This window comes from Pipra filicauda, unplaced genomic scaffold (genome assembly GCF_003945595.2).
Source record: "Pipra filicauda isolate LSUMZ 115617 unplaced genomic scaffold, ASM394559v2 scaffold437_size563383_pilon, whole genome shotgun sequence".
NCBI classification, from domain to species: Eukaryota; Metazoa; Chordata; class Aves; order Passeriformes; family Pipridae; genus Pipra; species Pipra filicauda.
This window is the reverse complement of record NW_024104573.1, coordinates 299922-318830: the sequence shown is the minus strand read 5'-3', so window position 1 is coordinate 318830 and position 18909 is coordinate 299922. Positions and strand designations below refer to the sequence as shown.

The following is an 18909-nucleotide window of genomic DNA, read 5'->3' as shown; positions in this document are numbered from 1 at the left end:
CGGGGTCATTTCCCTGGGCCCTGGCATGGGAGTCAATTCCTTGTTGCTCCCTGCTGGTACCTTCCATTTCCCTCCCATCTCTCCCCATCAGTTTCCAATTTATTTACTTTTCTGTTCTTAATCCCCACCTTGTAGTGTAACGTGTTTATTAGAAAGGCACCAGCAGCTAAATGAAGCCAAGCTGGGCTCTGTGTTAAGTAGCAGTCACGCCCAAGTGCCTCTCCATGTGCCATTACTCCGAGTGATTGAGGCAATTTCTTCCTCTGCCACGAGTTTCACTTGTAAATCTCTCAACCAGATACGGGGCAATGATGTGCTGCCTGGTGCGATTATTATTAACCTCCAGCATTAAACCCCTGAGTCGGTGGTTCCTCGGGAAGGGCTTCCCGTGTGAGGACCAGGTGAAGCATGGACATCCTTCCCAGGAAACCAAGGGATCCCTTTGGATCCGCTTCTAACCCCCAGCTCGTTGGTTATTTTGGACGGGGAGACACAAACGTTTGCTTTCCCAGTGGAAATACCCTGGTGAGCAGCACTGGGCCTGTGTGAAGAAAAGCTCCACAGAGCATGGATCAGGCAAAGCAGCAGCCTGTAAGTATTTCAAGGGATGACAGCAAGAGCAGCATCAGGATGCTCCTCCAGGACATGTCTAGGTGCATGGAGAGGAGAGGAAAACAGACCAGTTTCCAAAATTACAGTAAGAAAGGAAATTCTTTGTTCAGGATGCTTAGTCCACAAAAAAAGATGGGAGACAACTTCAGCCAGAAGGTCTCACCTACCCTGTGTGAATTGGAAGGGAGGAGGAGCAGCTCCTCTCCATCACTCCTAAAACAGGTGCTCCTACCCCTCTCCCTGGGCAAATGCCCTTTTCCCTCACCCACATTCCTCCAGTGCCATTAGACTCATCACGCCCCATTCCCTACCCCAGAAAGAGACCCAACGACACAGCTCCCACTTCTTCAGCTTGCTGGGCCCTAACTTTGATTGCCCCCCACCCCAGCTCTGCCTCCTGGACCTGTTCTCCCCTCTGCTGCAGAGAACCAGCTGTGCACAGGGTGGGGGACAGGCACATTCTGATGCTGCTATTTGCACATTTTTCCAGGATCAGCTGGTGCATTTGGAGTTTTCCAGCCTTGCTGGTGCAGAGCTGAATTACAAAACACTGGAGCAAGGATGCTGTGCAAAACGAGATCTGTTTGAACTTCAGTCAAAAATCCATGACTTTCAAAAACTGCTTTTTGATCTTGCCACAGACCCTGAGGGAAGTTCACAGCTCCCGAGCCCTAATGTACACACTCCCTGGACCAGGATTTCTCCGGGCGCGTTCGCTTTGCTGGGAGCCGGGGCCGAGCGCGCTGCTCTGCTTTGGTGCACGGCAAGCTGACAGCTTATGAAAAGATGATTAAATGTGTTAGACTTTACTTAAAAAAAAAAAAAAGCCTAAATGCACAAAGCTGTTTGCAAGGGGGAGGGTGGAAGCCCCAGCAAGCCTGCTCAGTGAGCAGCCACGGCACGTTAAGCTTCCTCTAAACCCCATTGATTAGCACCAGGTTCTGTCCGAGCGCGCGGACACCAGACCCGCACCATTGTGGTGGCCCCGGGGAGTGGAGGGGCCGGGAACAGGCCCCTCTTTGTGCCCCCGTGCGCTGCACAAAGGGAACCTGAGAGTCACGGCAAGGATGCAGCTGGGTTGGGGGCTGCGGCGTGGGGCAGTGGGACGCTGGTTACCCAATGTTGCAATTGATCCCAAAGTAAGTTGCTGCTGGGGGTCAGCTGTAACCAGCCCCAACGGGGCTGGACAGGAGCCACCCACTGTCGTGGGAAAGGGGAACATGTACAGCCCGATAGTTCACGCAGAGCTGACTGGACACACGTGGGCTGTCACGCTGCAGAAGCCTTGTCCACCCTTCCCCAGGCGCCTGCCTTTTCCCTCCAACCTCCCGGCCCTGGCTGTGTGCAGGATGCCAGGATGCCACCCGGCCACGCTCCAGCATGCGACAGAGGCACGGCAGCAGCCACGAGAGCCACCGTGTCACCACCACGTGAGCAAGCAGCCAGCGTGTCACTGTGCACATCCGTGCAGCTCCAAATGAAGCTGCTGCACACTGCACCCGTGAGCGACCGGCAGCTCGCCAGCCCCAAAATCCCTCTTTGTCTCCTCTTTTCTTTAAAGCAGGCTCCTTTAAGGGATACAGCATCCAAACAGCAAATGAGGGGGCACTAAAACCCTTCCTGCTCTGAAGCACTGCTCTGTTACAACTTTGCTCACTTGTAGGGATGACGGAATCAATGCTGTCCCATGGAAGGAGCAGATCAGCATCACACTGGGATTGTCGAGAGGTGGGCTGTGACGCACAAAACACGAGTGCAAGGAGATACGTGCTGCTCATGGGCTTCCAGGAGCGTGTCCCTCCATCCTCCCCCCCTTGCCAGGTTACAGATGCTCCAGCCCTAAGACAATGAGGCTAATTAGTGGCTTAGAGCCCTGAGCCTGCCAGGGCTGGAGGATGAGCAGAGCGGTGACTCAGGAGGGCGGCAGCCTGGGCCAGCCTTCCCACATTCCTCCCCTAAATCCCCCATACAAAGGGGAATTTAGCCACAGTGACTCAGCGAAGGAGCACAAACTTTACAGCCAGGCTCTGAGTGCTGTGTTTACGTACTTCCCCCCCAGAAACACGCTGCCGGGCTCACAATTAAATAAAAATGTCTCCTTCTAGCAGGCTGTGACCCAACCATTAGTACAGGACCTATTTTTAGAGTTACCCTTTGTATGTATTTGAGAGAGCTCGAGCCAGAGGTAGCAACTTTTGAAGCCCTAATAAGCAGGAGAGGGGTTGGCCTTGTTTAATTTACTGTGTAACTATTTTTCCTCTTTCCCCCTTCTCTTAACCTGGCATATTTGACATCCTGCATGGGACAAGGAAAGAGATGTGCTGAGGCTTTAAATGTCAGCCCTGACTGTACGGTGCTGGGGAGGCTGGGCATGTGCTTGGTAAAGTTCATCCCAGGAAAAAAAATCCTTTAAATAGAGCAGAATCTACATCAGGGCCTCAGCAAAGCACTGCTGGGGGCTTGCTCTGCCTCCCAAAACAGGGGCTGCTCTAGTGAGGGATTGTGTCCCGGTTTCATCCTGCTTTCCCCCCACCTCCCTTTGGTTTTGGCTCTCCTCAGGATGGATGCAGTGCTGGGGAAAGAGCTGGTTTCAGTGCTGCCAGACACCATTCATGCTGGCTGGTCCCCCAGGAGAGGGCACTGGGCTGCACCTCCACCCAGGGCTGTTATTTCTCCAGGAGGATCATGCCCAAATTCAGACACTAACAAGAATTTCAGGAGAGTTAAGTACCCATCACATGCTTTTCTGAGCACGAGATCAGCATATCATTAACATATTGCTTATACCTCTCCCTGCCTTTAATGGGACTGTTTGCAAGAGCCTGGAATGACTTTGGGGTTTAAAACCAGTAAGTCATCCAGGACCACAAGCAGCATCCTCAGTCCCACAGGAAGCAGATGGTTTCTGTGCCCTCGCAATGCTCAAGTTCATTTACTGGAGGGAGTGAGCCACATCCTGGACCCCAGTCACCCAACAAACACCTTCAGCCCTAATTCCATCCTCCCTCTCTAGCAAGGGCAGTGCTCCATGTTCCTTTTCCAGCTGCACAGTCATCTGCTCCCCTTTCCAAGGGAGAGGATATTTATATGTATTTATGTACTCTGTGTGTGCGCACAGAGAACGCATTACCGCTTCTGACAGGGCAAACAAAAGCCCACACTCGTGGAAGCCTCTTCCCCCCTCCCTTCCCTGCTCTTAACATATCTATGCATTAAATATTCACACAAAATGCCTTCACAGCTGGGGAAACTTCTGCCAAAGGGGCTCCTCCTCCTCCTCCTTCCCTTTCTTGCACCGGGACAAAAAGATCGAGTGGCTGAATCACACATGGCACAGACCTCGTTTCTGAGACGCTTGAGCTGCATAATGACGGTATTTTAGGCTCAGATTAAATTCCTGTTCATCTCTTCTATCATTCCTAACAGCATTCTAAAATGTACAACTCCAGAATGTACAAGAGAGGCAGAATGAAGTCTGAGGCCAAACGTTTTGGTCTAGGTTCAAGGTTAGATATTAACTGATTTTATTTTCTTAATAATTGCCAGAAGATACAATAAACCCCCGGTATCTTATCTGGTCACAGATTCCTCAGTGAGCGAAGCCTCAGATAACATTGGAGCAGCAAGGCAGCTCACAAACTGCCCTTTCAGGGTAGAATTTATGAATCCTTCCCAAAGGTCGGGAGAAATCGTCATGTTCCAGCTCAGTCACAGCACACACATCCATTGCCACGAGTCCCATGCCCACAGGCTTCACATCCCGGCTGTGCAGTGGGCTCTGGTGCCCTTGGACAGCGCAGTGTTCATGCTGAAGGGAGCTTGGCAGGGTCCACCTTTGGCCAGGGCACATTCCCGGCTGGAACGGCTCGATCAGCCTCCCAGGAATGAAAGTAAACACTCCTGCAAAGCCGTTCCTGGATAAGACCTGTCTGCCCAGGGCCAGAGGCTCCACGTGTCCCCACGGCCGGGGATGCGAGCGGGGGGAGGCAGCACAGCGTGTGACACGGCTGTCACTGGGGGGGCAGCTGCTTTCACCACCACCCAGCTCCTCTCCAGGTATTAATTTCCTTTGGAACCCAGCCTGCTCTTTCTCACCCATGTGCCTCTTTTCCACTGCTTCTGCTGCCTGGGAAATGACAATACAACCACAAATGGACCCCAATTCCATTTCTCTCTGTCATCTGGGAAACAGTTCTCCACTCACAAAGAGTTCTCCATGAAAGGCTCAGAGTTGGAGAGTTTGCATCACCATGCTCCCTGCAGAACTGGGGTATGTCATCACTAGATGGCCAAGGGCCCTTGGGGCTGTGCAAAGGGACTGACAGGGTGTGGAGGCAGCAAAGGGGGATGGAGGGAAATATCCCAGACCCAGAGGCTTTTGAGGGGGCACGTTTTGGAACATCTCTTCAAGGGATCCAAAGGGGCAAAAATCCAAATTACAACTTTCATGAAAAAAGTAATTAGCTGAAGGGAAGGTGACATGGAACAGGAAAATTCAAAGGTGATGGATGGAAGAGGAGCTGGCAGCCTCTGGAGAGGGGCACAGCGGCCAGCAGAAGGGGGATGTTACAGTGACTGTCTGGGGGCACAGAGCTTCATCTCTGACCACATTCATCCTCCCATGGAACACTGTCATTCCCAGGACCAGGCTCTGCCTACCTTATGGTGCTGCGTGCCATCCACTGTGATAAAAACCAACACACAGGGGCTCCCAAAGAAATGGCTTAATTCCCAACTTGAAGCAGTGCTGTGGGAACTGGCAGGTGGAATACTTCACCCACATTGCTCAAGAGTTCAGCTGAGGTGATGAGAAATAATCCTTGCTGGCATTAAAGCTGTGAGTTTTGTAGCAATACAGCTCTTCGTCATATCCCTCCCCGGGAAGGGCAGTTCCAGCAGGACACAGGCAGCTCTGGAGTGGGCACTGCCAGGGCAGAGCATGGTGAAGCTGCTGCAGTCACTGCACACAGGCTGAGCCCAGCGCTGGCCAAGCACCTCACTGCTGCCACTGCCCAAGGAAGAGCAGAGGTTCTGCACATTGAAGCATTTTTGAAGTGGTCATCATTGGCAGTTATCCAAGAACATCCTGCCCCACATCCTGGGGCACCAACTGCTCCAGCCTTGCCACTGGCTGCTCTCAGCAGGAGGGCACCAAGCCATGGGGCTGCCCTGACCCACTCGACTGTTGGCAGGGGAATTGGGGAGCTGGCACCGCGCTGCCACAGCTGGCCACGTACAGACCCACCCACATGCAGGAGCCTCAGCTCACACGCTGAAAGAATTGTCGTCTTTGAAATCAAAAAGCTGACCCAGGAATCAGCAAGGAGCAGGATCCAGGAAGGCACCTCAACTAGGCATCAAGTGAACATCACCCAGGAAACTCAGCAGCAGCATGGCTTGTGCCTCAAACCTGGCTTTCTGACCCATTTCTGGAAATTCACAGGTAGTCATGGGATACTATAACAGGATCACAAATTCTGGTTTAATCTGTGCTTTCAGTACTACTCTAAGTTACACTTTGTCAGAATCCTCCTTTGGACATGTTTATTCCAGAGGAATCCACTCACAGAGCAGGAATGGAGAAGCACCTTTTCCTTATGTGTTGGCCACGCAGTACCCAGGAGGAGACAACCCGAGTTGCTGTGACCTGAAATGCTGTCCCTTGCTCTCGTAATCCTAATCCTGCTGAAAATAGGAACCAAGTGCACCCTGTGTAGCAGTCGCAGCCTGGGCTGTAACAGGTCCTGATCTCCTCCGAAAAGCACTAAACTAACTGCAACTGGGATATTCCCCTTTTCAGAGTCAGAACACCTCACTTTGTGTTCCATCATCGGGCTCCCAATTAGCTGTTTCCACTGGTGCAGCTTCAGCCCTTACACCCACACATATATATATTTACACACCCACTCCTCTGCAGTAGGAATCGATGCCACGTTCACTCACCGGTGCACTGGATGTCTCAGTGCAGTGCCCAGTGCTGCTTCTGCAGGGATGAAGTTTGGATGGTAATAAAGGACGGTCCTGGATAATTAATCCTGTCCCCAGGAGCTGCAGATACCAGAGAGCCAGTGCCATCAGAAGAAATAAAAATCAAGAGGCATAAACATGGCACGATTGGATGGAGGTGTGTCCTTCCTGTCAGTGCTTCAACACCATCCGTGCTCGGAGGGAGCAGGGGGAAGGAAAGGAGATGAGTGAGCACGCTGCCTGCTGCAAATATTGACAGAACCATTATGGGCATGTATAAAACTCCCATTTGCGTGATGCGAGCGGGATATTCTTTGAATACTTCTGTCTCGAGGAATTCTTTATTTTGCCATAGAAGAAAAATGTTTTCATATTCTCTCCTGCCGTGCAGACCTGCAGCCCAGCGAGCCCTTTTGCCCTTGAGAGCCATAACATTATTTGTTAACATTTTTATGATGCCAAATGGTCTGTGCTAGAACGGGTGCCATTCTTTAGCTGGGAAACCATATGGCATGCCGAGTAATAAATAAGGTATTGTGATAGTTAATGAACCTAATTGCCAGCAAAGGCTTTAATACAGGGAATGTGCTGCTGAGAATTTAGCACCACATTAGAGATGCAGCAGAGCTCCTCTGACTTCTGAGGCTTAATTTAAGTTCTATATTGCAAACTCCAGAAAATAATTCCAAACCCTCCTGCTGGAAAAGCAACCTGCTGGTAGACTGTGATTATACTGAATTACTAAAATCGCAATCAATTTTATACACTCAGTTAACCCTTGCTGGGGAACTTGGCTCTCCAGAAGTTGAAGGGATGCCACTCTGAGAGCTACTGGAACCAAGTGAGTGGGAGCATCGTGATCATCCTCCTCCTCCTCACTATGATCGGTCCTCTCTCCTGGCATCTCCTTCTTCTGGGAAATGACCCTTTCCCAGCCTCTCCACCTACCAGCCAAGCTGGCTGTGGGCAAAGCAGGGTAGAAAAGCCACAATTATGAACTGTCATCGCTATTTCTCTCCATGACCAACCTAATAACTGCTGCTCCCACATCACAGTGACCCAGTGCAGCAGAAAGTGCTGGTGCTGCCTTGCAGCTCCCAGGGAACGCTCCTGTGGGTAGAGCCACGGGAGCAAACTTGAAAACAAAGTTAAACTTGCTTTGACTCCCTCGGCCTTGGAGAGTGGAGAGCTCTTCTGGCCTAACAGAATCCTTGGCACTGCTACAGACTGTGAATGTGACAACGAGAGCCCCTTCAGCCCAGAATGCCCTTGGATGACTCGTGCCTGCAGAGACACCGAGGTACCACCTGTGCATCCTGGGGTATGCTGCTGCTCCTGCACGGGGCCTTTTAAAGCTGCAAGCAGGGATGCAGGACACCGAATACTCCATTAGGCTGCTGTGCAGCACATCACAATCCACAGGAACGCAAGAAGGATATACTGGTGTCAGAAGTGCTATTTTGGAAGACCCGCAGCTCTCTGTTACAAACACAGATCTACTGCCCCGTGCAGAAGGGATGTCCCCTGCCACGAGTGACAGCCATGCTGCAGCCCACACCTCCTCCAAGGACTGCTCCCAAATGCTCACCACCATTGGAAACCCTCGCTCAGACTCTGCACATCACTCCTTGAAATCCCCTCTTCCTGTAGGAAGAGCTGCCCCTGCCTGGTAGTCCCCTTTTAGGGACTCATCCTTCCCCAGAGCCCATCCGCTGCCAGCTGCACAGGGAGACCTGCAGAGTCCTTAGAGAAGAGCAGCACTGCTCCTCCAGCCCCTCCGGAGGAGGGAAAGGAGGTTATTGGTTTCTTCCCTGCTCTGATTGCGCTTGGCCGCCCTGCAGTCACGTCCTTCCACTGCCAGCAGGCAGCTCGGCTCTGCCAGGCAGTGACATCCCGGCTGGAAGCACCAGCAAGGGAGGCAGGAAGGTCCCCTGGTGGGGCTGCCCCTCTCCAGCCCCTTGCACCAGCCACAGCCGGATCCTTGGCTGCCTGCAGACCTCTCTCTCCCGGGGGTTCGCGCAGGTGGCACAGGCTCAGTGCGTGCCATGGGGACACAGGGAGGCAAGGCAGGAGGTGGCCAGGGCAGTGCACCACGGCAGCATCGAACGGGGAGAGCAGTGAGATACAGAGCGGCGCAGGGTGGATTTAATACTGTACATAAATACACTTTACAATCCAGGAAGGCTCGGTGCTAAGAGGAAGCCATTGGAATATTTTATCGTGATGCAGATCGAGTGAAAAGACTGTGAATAAATAAAAGGGAAGATAATTATTTGATGGAGTTCTCTTAGGATATGCCACAGCGGGGAATACTTACGGAGAATACATATTACTAGAGAGACTCAGCTATTCAAGCATCAAACTAACCTATAAATTGTCAGAGGAGAAAATTGGAGGAGAGGAATGGATGGGGGTTTGGGCACCGCTCTCATCAGTAACGCCGGGTTGTGCTTTCCACCTTCCCTATCGCAATTCCCCCTGCCCGAGGAGTCACAGCCCTGAAAAAGGGAAGGCTGCCTCCAATAAATGTCTTTCAGGAATTACGACCGAGCCACTACAGAACGGAGATGGCGTCGTTTATCTCCCCGCCATCTGCGAGGGCTCGTCGGGCCGGGGCACAACCGCCTGCTCCCGGGAAGCCTCGTGTCTCCTGAGCTTCTGCAGGACAAGGAGGTTTGCCAGCAGTGCCCAGTGTGGCTCCTGAACAATCCAACCCCTCCAGACACTGTGCTCCCATCTCTAACCAAATCCTCCAAGCCTGGCATCCACCTCATCCCTGTTTCGGAGGGAACCTCTGCATGGGAAGGGGTTCCTGGCTCTGGGACCAGGCCCATGGGGCATTTCCCACTACCTTCTCCCTCAAGCTGACAGGGAACCGCTGAGTCCCAAGCTCTTCCATGCTGGGGTCTCTCCCTTGATCTCACTCCTCACCCACTTCCAAGGGTGAGAAGCCAAGGATCTCCAAAAAAGCTCTTTTCCAACCCTAAGAGGCTGCACACACTCTCAGCACTGCTTGGAGCCATCCTCCACATTTTGGGGAGTGCAGCAGCATTTCCCTGAGGTCAGAGTGCTTCCTAGAGGAGAGCTGGAGAGAGCCCAGTGCTCCCTGCCTCCCACTGGCACAGTTTGCATCAGTCCCACTGCCCTCCCACCCGCTACGAGGTCACAGCTCCCAGGTCATCATTGCTCGGGAATTCTATAAAGATGGCACAGGCAAAACTGAAAACATGCCGATACGAGGTCTGTGGGAAATGACAGTTTGTTATGCAGCTTGGTCAATACGGTGCCACTCCTGTACTTTTCCTTTTTCCCCGCTATTTTTGGCCCTGTTCCCTATCAAAGCACCCCTCCCTCACCCATACTTTCCCCCCAGCACAGCACCAGCTCTCCTTCCTGGAGGCAGGTGGGACAAAAGCGGATGCTGAGAGGGGGCTGAAGAGGACCTTGCTCCCTGTCAGGGTCTCCTCCTGTCCCATGCTGGGCACCAGGGGCCAGGTCTGCATGGGTGCAAATGGCTTTACACCCTTTCCTGACAGGGCTGATGTCATTAGCTCTGAACATCTCCTGTCTCTCTGGGATTGAAGGAAACCTCTGGTTCCTCTATGGGGATGATGTAAGCCACAGCCTGCAGTGCAAAGAGGCAGCCTCAGGTAATTAGCAGAGGGGCTCGTTATTTTAAGCACGACTTGCCACCGCTTCCAAAGCCCTGAGCAGGAGCAAAGCCGGTGCCGAGCACAGGCTACCTTTAAGGCTGGCTCAGACAACACAATCAAAGGCACACTGACAGTGGCAGGTCTCCCTCCCTCCGCCTGCCAGAAGGGAATTGCTCAGTCACCTGCACCCAGAATAGGACTTTGTCCCCGTTCCCATCATTAATTTATTGCCTGTGAATTAGTGGGGCCCTGGAGATGTGCAGAGCCCACCTGTTCCCTCGCCCAGCTCTGACATTTGGAGCCTCGGCTGCAGGTACCGGCACCGGCAAATGGTCCCATAAACCATCCGCTAACGCGGCGCTGCCAACGTGTGCCCGCCCTGCTCCCCTCCCTCTTCCAGCCCGCGCTCCCGGGGGGCTGTGGGGAGCACCCAGCCTGGCTCTGGGGATGGACACAGACAACCAATGCCTTTTTAAAGAGACCTTATTCTTCCCTGGAAAAGCAGCTTTAGTCCAGTTGTGGGACGCTCAAAGGGGTGGCACAAGGCATCCCGCTTTTGATGACCAGGCATGGCACACGTGGTGCCAATCGACAGCAGCCCCCACCCTGTGCCATCCTTTCCACAGAGGCCGTGTTTACATCAGCACAGCTCCATTAACCCAAACACACCGTGCTGCTGCAATCCTGGACACCAACCAAATCGGCCCTGAACACTTCCCTGGGAAATGCATCGTGTTTTGTTAACAGGGACGGGAGGAGGGCGGTTTTAAAGCCACCATTGCCGTAATGCAAGAAAATTACCACGTAGCACATGGGGCTCTGAAAGCTGCACTTAATATCCCACACCTTTCTGAATCCTTTGTGTCATGGCAGTCCTGGAAAAACAGCAGCTGGCTGGGGTCTGCAGCAGGAACCAATCCCCCCACTCCTCCCCTTGGGCCACCACCCCTGCCTGGGTGCTGAGTGCCCTGTCCCCTTCCCAGAGCCCCTGGCAGGACCAGCACTGTGCAGAACTCCACTCTGCCTCCACCTGTCTGCCTCCATTTTTGGACACCTGAGCCCATGTCAAACACAGTACATCTCCAGTACTTTCCAAAAAGAACCCAGGCAGGAGCGTTAAAGAGCCCCTCTTAGTGTTCCCATGGAAATAAAAGCTACAGGGTGGTCACAGACAGCACATCCACATCAGACCTAAACCTACAGGAACCTCAGCATTCAACCTCTCTATTTGTCCCTCATAGCACATGGAGAGCAGGGAGATTCCTTGCTAATCATAGGAAAATAAAGAGTTTTTAATGAATAACCTGTAAACAATCCCTAGAAGAGAGAGGAAACTCTCCATCTAAGGCAGCCTTTGCTCCAAGGCTCCACTACAGTGGTGCCTGAAGCCACCCCAGCTCACACCAAGCTTTCCAGAGCCACTTTCCACATCTCCCAAAGCCATAGGGACCTGCTGCAGGGGCAGGAATAACCTGGTTGAGCAACCTGCTGCTGCCACAGCGCTTCTGCAGAGCTCTGCACTGTTGGGTGGAGGAGAGACAGAGGTTTGGGATGAATCACACCATGATTTCTAGGCAAAGTCCCATTAATGGAACCTCTCCGAGGCACTGCGGCTCCGAGTCAAGTACTTGGAGCTGGAAGCCGTATTTATGAGTGAGATATATCCACAGAGGGAGCAATAAACTGCAAAGCAAAGTATGAAGGTTTGCAGAAAACGCTGTAAAGTTTTACACTCTCGAAAACCGGGAATAAAAGATGTACCCATTTAAAGCAGAGTGGATGGAAAGGGTTTGCACAGAACTGTAAAACAGCCTTGTAACAGTTAATTGCTCCTTTCTTGTTGCAGCCCAGAGAAATTCAAACCAGGAAAAGAACGGCTTAAATCCCCATCGAAGAGCGAGAGGCAGGGAGAGGAGCGCAGGGAATGGGAACCTTTGTTCCAGATCCTCTGCACCACGCGGAGGAAGAGGCACCTTTTGTTCCTGGCCCCGGCTGCTCCTGCTCCCCTCTCCGGGCAGAGCCTCCGGGGAGCGACCCTGGGTGGGGGCCCAGCAGCGTCCCGGGTGTTAATTACTTGTTGTTTAACTAAGATCATATCTATGCCGGTGCAACAGAGACTCAGACAAGCATCTATCCCGGGTAGAAAGGGGGCAGAGGGAAAGGCACAGCAGCGGGTGGAGTCTTCCGACCCCGACAGAAACCTTGAAGCTCAATACATAAATACACGGAAAAACTCAAAATGTTTTCTGCAACAACCAAAACAACCAGCCCACACACTCTGAACCAAACCTTCCAAAAGCATCAGCACCAGTGCTGCCCCTAAGGGATCCATATCCCTACCACACCATCTCCCCAGCCCAGCATCCCTCTGCACATGGACCCACCCTTACAGGTCCAATAATGCTCATGACAGAAAGCTGTGGAGTTCACAGAAAGTCCCTGAGCAGCTGTTGCACTTTGGAAAACACGTGCACTTTATCCTGTAGGAGCACAGTTGTCACCACCTTTTTTTCAAATAACCAGTGATTCCAACAAAAGAACCATTTCTCCCTTCCCCAATAAGTATCTGAGACTCGATATTTGCTTTTTGGGCTTTCTGTACTGCAAACACGGAGGAGCAGCTAGAGCTCAGTCCAGTAAAACCATGTGAAACAGTGACAAAGATGCTTCAGTCCCACCCTCAGAGCACACGTGCCCTCCCCAGCACCCCGGCTTACCTCTCTCCTGGGACAGGGAGGCAGCAGGAGGGCAGGAAGAGTCTCCGGGTGTGCCGCTGCAGGCTGGGGGGCTTCAGTGCTGCCACTGCCGAGCCCAGGGCTGGCCCTGGGGCTGCTGAGGCTCATGCCCAGGTCCTGGGTTGAGCCTGGGGCTTACCCAGTGCTCCCAAACTGGCTCTGGGACACCAACAGGAGCTGTACTGGTGGCAGAGACCATGTAGAGCCTAAACCATCAATGCCTTAAGGCACTCCGAGTGCCAAACCAGTCCCCCCCAACCTCCCCTGCCCTTTATAACCTCCCAGATGCCACCCAGGTGAGAGGATGAGGCCAAGGTGCTCCTCGTTAAGCTGATGACCTGGTGCTGTTCCAGCTGGGAAGGTTCCCCTCCTCCCTCCTGAGCCTTCTGCTGGGGCTGCTCTTTTTTTGTGTGTGTGTGATTTCCCCTCCCTGCAGTGGCAGATTTTGTGCATTATCCAGGAAAGCAGAGTGATATGTTCCTCGGTGTAAACATTGAGGTGCTGTTTCCATCCATCAGAGCAGCACTTAGGTGGAGATGACAATGGAGCTTGCACAGCCCTAATCACACACTTTGATTGAAATGAGAGTAGGGGGGAAAATGGAACTTGGATGCCTGGAGCCCAGCTTCCGTGGAGCAGCAGAGCTGTCTGGGGGGCTGCCACCAGCTCGGGGGTGGCTCTTTGGGCTGACCCTAATTGCAGCCTTCCAGTGCCTGAAAGGAGCCTGCAAGAAAGACAGAGAGAGACTATTTACAGGGGCCTGGAGTCACAGGACAAGGGGGAATGGTTTCACATTCATAAACAGTAGGTTTAGATTAGATATTAGGAAGAAATTCTTCCCTGCGAGGGTGGTGAGGCCCTGGCACAGGTTGCCCAGAGAAGCTGTGGCTGTTTCATCCCTGGAAGTGTTCAAAGGCAGGTTGGACGGGGCTTGGAGCAACCTGATCTAGTGGAAGGTGTCCCTGCCCATGGCAGGTGAGGTTGGAATGAGAAGATCTTTAAGGTCCCTTCCAACCCAGGCTATTCTATCAGTCTATGATTCCCAGGAGCAGGCAGTGCCAGGCTGGTGGTGAGGACGAGGCTTGCCAGCCCCAGGATGCTCTGCTACCCCTGCTCAGAAATACCCCAAGACCTCTGGGTGCAGACAGTTTGTACTTTTTTCCCCAAATCATGTCACTCAGTGAGCAAAACCAGTCTCTAAGGACTGGAACATAAGCACTGTGCTGGCAATGTCCCAGGGTCAGCTTGCCTGGCTGATGGGGCTCTTGTGGGGCTTTAGAGACCGTTTTAGCCCCGTGTCTCAGCGCTGCAGTAGCAGGGAGGGCTGCTTGTTGGCTTTGCAGTCAGAAGAAAACCTCTTTACTGTGTTCATCTCTCAAGCTGACGTCCTTTTTACGCCTCACATCCGCAGCAGAAGGTTCGGCAGCGGCGGGTCTGGCCGCGCACAGTGAGGGGGTTTGTGAAGCAAACGCACCTCGGGATCCACAGTCGCACTTGGAAGTTTGACGATGATGCGGCGGCTCCTCCACCGTCACTCCTAATGACAGATCTTTAAAAAAGCAAAGGCCAATTATATAGATTCAGAGTCGGTAATGAGCCTAAAACTGTTTGATCATTTCGGCTCCCGCTGGGCGAGCGAGAAGCGGATGAGCTGCCGCAGGGACCTGCCAGCACGAGAAGCGCAGGGCTCTGCTGCCTCTTTGTGGCGAAGGAGGTGTCACCAACGTGTGCCCTCTGTGCTGCTTGGGATGGAGGACGAGGGGGTCCTGCGAGCTGCAGGGCAGGCTGGGACCCCATCGGCATGGGACAGGCAGGGGCACAGGGTTCAGAGCCAGCTAAAGAGGCAAAACCCGGGCACAGAAACTGGGAAGATTCTGGTTTCTGGTGCTCAGAGGTGAAATTGCAGTTTTCCAAGGAAAACCTGAAACAAATGAAAGCAACAAAATTATGGAAATGGAGTGGAAATTTTGGCAGGTGCTTCTCATGGATGGGCAGAGATAGATCCTTCCTTCCTGCAGGAGAGACTCCAGCTGTCCTCTGCCAGGACATCTAATGGCCTTAATGCCCTGTGCCATGTTCCTGAACACACTGACTTCCATCAGCTCTCAGGAAGCAGCAGTGTGGGACAGAGCTCACAGGGCTGCCAGGCAGTGACTGCCAGCGACACCTCACACTGCACTCCTTTAGTGCTGTCAGTCACTGTGAAGCCAGGGATGTGCACTGTAATCCCAGGAATTGCCATTAATTGTGGTCACTCATGCAGGCTGGGGGGCTGCTGGGGAATCTGAGTTATTATGGAAAAGGCAAGGCTCAGCAGGAAACTGGGGAGCAAGTGTAAGTCCTGCGGATGAATGTGTCCAGCCGGAATCTGGAGCAAAGGACACAGGAAGGACAAACAAACTCAAAGTCCAACAGGGGCCATGCACCGTGGGATGGGCGGAGCGGGGAGCAGAGCTGGCTCTCGGCAGGATGGACGCACCAGCAATCTTCACGGAGGCGGATTTTTACCAGCAGAGTTTCGACCCTCAGGCATATCTGAAAGAATACTACAGCATGAGTGACAGCCGGGAAGGGGCAAATGTGTTTCTGACGCAAAACTTGAAGAGCCTGCACAAAATGTTCTCCTTAGGTGAGCACTCCCGAGGTGTCCGGAGCCGTTGGACGGTGCCATTTGCAGGGCTGCCCTGGGGCTGCCAACAGCAGAGCACGTGCCCCAACACGGAGCAGACCCTGTGATAAACTGACACACTCCTGCTCTGTTAAAAATATCCCTCTGCCTGCATGCGTCTGTGCATACAGGGAATTGCAGCTGGAGCTGTGCCTGTTTCTGGGAACACCATCAAACCTAGCTGGGGGAGGGGGGTGTGGGGTCAGTGCCCCTGCCCCAGGAGCCGGCACTGCTCCTGCCACAGGCTCTGGACCTGCTGCAGGACTTGTCTCTGGGCTGGACCGTGGCCAGAGAGCCACAGGGGTTGTGCCGTGGGGCTGTGGCACTCGGGGTCACATTTCTGGGTTAGGGTGAGCACGGTCCGAGGGGCTCTGGGATGTCTCTGCCCTGGGGGAGGCTCCGTCCTCACTGGGATGGTTTTGCCCTGACTCTGCACCAGACGAGCTGAGAGGTGGCACCCTGATAGATGTCGGCTGTGGCCCCACCATCTACCAGCTTCTGTCTGCTTGTGAGCGCTTCCAGGAGATTATTGCCCTGGACTACACCGACCAGAACCGCCGGGAGCTGGAGAGGTGGCTGAGGAATGAAGCAGGAGCCTTTGACTGGGTGCCGGTGGTGAAATACGTCTGTGAGCTGGAAGGGGACAGGTGAGGCTGGTGTCCAACCACAGTGGCCATGGAGACACAGGCACAGATGTTAAATAACCACAGAACCTTCCTCTACTTTTTTGTGGATTTCCTTGCCAGGGAGAAGTGGGCTGAGAAACAGGAGAAAGTGAGGAAGAAGGTGAAGCAGGTTCTGAAGTGTGACGTGACCAGAGCCAACCCCACGGGCGCTGTGTCCCTGCCACCAGCCGACTGCATCGTCTCCACCCTGTGCCTGGAGGGCGCCTGCAAGGACCTGCCCACCTTCCGCAGCGCCCTGAGGAACATCGGGACCCTCGTGAAGCCAGGGGGGCACCTGGTGCTGGTGACCGTCCTCGGGGAAACCTACTACGCCTTCAACAAGCAGGTTTTCTCGTGCCTCCGCCTGGAGAAACACGAGGTGGAGGCGGCTGTGGAGGCTGCTGGCTTTGAGGTGACGTTCAGCGAGGCGCAGCCGTACACGGTGAGCGAGGAGCGCATGGACTGCCGGGGTACGCTCGGCCTGGTGGCACGCAGGCGTCCCTCCGTGTAGTGTGAGGGCACGGGGGGAGAACAGCCGTGAGCCTGGGCTCAAAAAGTCCTGCTGATGTAACCCAACCCTTTATCTGGCACCAAGTAAACTCCTGAGCGCTCTAACCATGGATTTGTGTGGCACACATGGCACCGGCACTCCAGCAGCCCAGGCCTGAGGTAACTGTGCTGGCTCCCCCTGGCCCAGGGACAGGGACCCAGAACTGTTTGTGGGCAAGTCCTGCAGGCTTGCACCGAGAAGCTCTGGGGGGAAAGGACTCTGTGGAGGGCAGCAGCAGGCCCTGCACCCACCCAGCCCCCAGCAGAGCTGAGGACACGTGCTGATCCTTTCAGCACACCTGTAATAAACAGTTGTTTGACCCAATGCTGCAGCCCCGGCGAGCAGTACCTGCCGGGCACTGGCACCGGGAGCAGGGCAGAGGGATTGCTGTCCCCAGGGCACCTCTTTTGCCCGCAGCACCACAGGCCAGACACAGTTGTCCCCCACGGTTTAAGACCTGTGACACACCAGAGGTTCATCACACAGATACTCGAGCCCAGCCATATGTAATAATCGCTAATATTTGCATACTCAACATGCCTCAGTTCTCAAGAGGGTTTCTTTTGGGTAAATGGTTAAGATTTGTTGCTGAAGGTCCCTTCCAACACAAACCATCCCATGATTCTATGACTTTGCATGAACACATTGTCCTGGGTACCTCCAACAGGCAAGGGAAGCAAGGAAGAAAGCCATAATGATATAAATATACAAAAAAGCAAACAAAATCCCCTGAAAAAGTAAACCACCAAGAGCCTTTTCTAAAGTTGAAATTAGCAAGTGAAACTGGTTGAAATCTCCCAGTATTCCTGAGTGCCTGCACTTTAAGAGTGAAAACAAGACAGCTAAAATGGGGTTTCCCCCCCAAATCAAAAATGTTTCTAGTTTTCCACTTTGCTCCTTCAAAGAGCAAAAAAGGCACAAAACAGTGACACAAAAAGCACAACAGAATTCCAAAAGCGAGTCTGTGAAGCACCTGAAGTGGTTCCTGTTCTCTGAGCCAGGCCTGAGCCCGGCAGGACCTGCACGTGGAATGAGCACTGATGGCACACGAGCGTCACACGCTCCCAGCCGAGCCCGAGGGGAGCCGGGGAGGGGAAGGAAGGCACAGCAAGGCAACGAGGCTCCAGGGAAATTAAGGCAAAGTGGAAGTCCTGGCAAAGCGAGGTAATAACTCCCTTTCTGAACGAGTGGCTGTTTGGGATTTAACCAGGCGGACGCGATTAATCCAAATGGATATAAATTCTAGGTGCGGTGGCGAGTAATGGGGTGGAGAGAATGAACGGCACCCAATTAACAGGGAAAGCAGAGCTGTGCTGGGACCTAATGAGAAATGAAGGCTCAACTGCCCCCTCTCGAAATTCCTCCAGATGGAAAACGCCCGTTTTACATCCCGCATCTTCTGGGATTCCCAGGGGATTACAGTGGCTGGGGAGATTCAACGGCAGGGGCAGGGGAGCCGCTTTCCAAAGTCCTCGGAGAAGTGAAGTCGCCGGGAAGGGCGCTCTGACGGGATCCAGCCACGGGAGCGGCTGGGCTCGGAGGGAGAGAGGGGTCGGGAGCCCCGGGAGGGGACACCCAGTGTACCACCGCAGCCCTCCCGGGATTCAGGGCCTCGGCGGCTTCCCGGTCTCCAAACAGCCCGTTTGGGGGTTTTTAACCTGCGCCCCGGGTTTTAACCGGCTGGCTCCGACCCCCTCGGTTTCCCAACAGGAATAACAGGGAAAGGGGGAACGCCCGGCACCAGCCGTGCGGTGTCACCGCCTGGACGCAGGTGCTGTCACAACACCGGGACACGCAACATATCCACGATTCCCTCGCGACAAACGGGGTTTATTGCCGGTTGTTAGTTGATTACAGGTTATCAGTTAATTCCCGAGGCCCGGGAGGGCGCGGGGCAGCGGGGCGGGACTCCGCACATCCCGTGTCCCCCGGGGAGGAGCGGGGCCGTCCCGCCGGGATTACGCCCCCGAGGCCGCGGCCCCGTTCCCGTTCCCCTTCCCTTTCCAAATTCCCATTCCCGTTCCCTTTCCCAATTCCCATTCCCGTTCCCTTTCCCAAT

General features: G+C 53.7%; 1 protein-coding gene across 1 annotated transcript; it reads left to right on the top strand.

The window, feature by feature from the left end:
• Positions 1 to 15436: 15436 nt before the first annotated feature.
• Positions 15437 to 16920, top strand: NNMT (nicotinamide N-methyltransferase). Its single transcript, XM_027737756.2, has 3 exons — positions 15437 to 15596; positions 16075 to 16282; positions 16382 to 16920. Exons 1-3 carry the CDS (start codon positions 15437 to 15439, stop codon positions 16809 to 16811), a joined length of 798 nt encoding a protein of 265 aa, XP_027593557.1. The 3' UTR covers positions 16812 to 16920.
• Positions 16921 to 18909: the final 1989 nt, after the last annotated feature.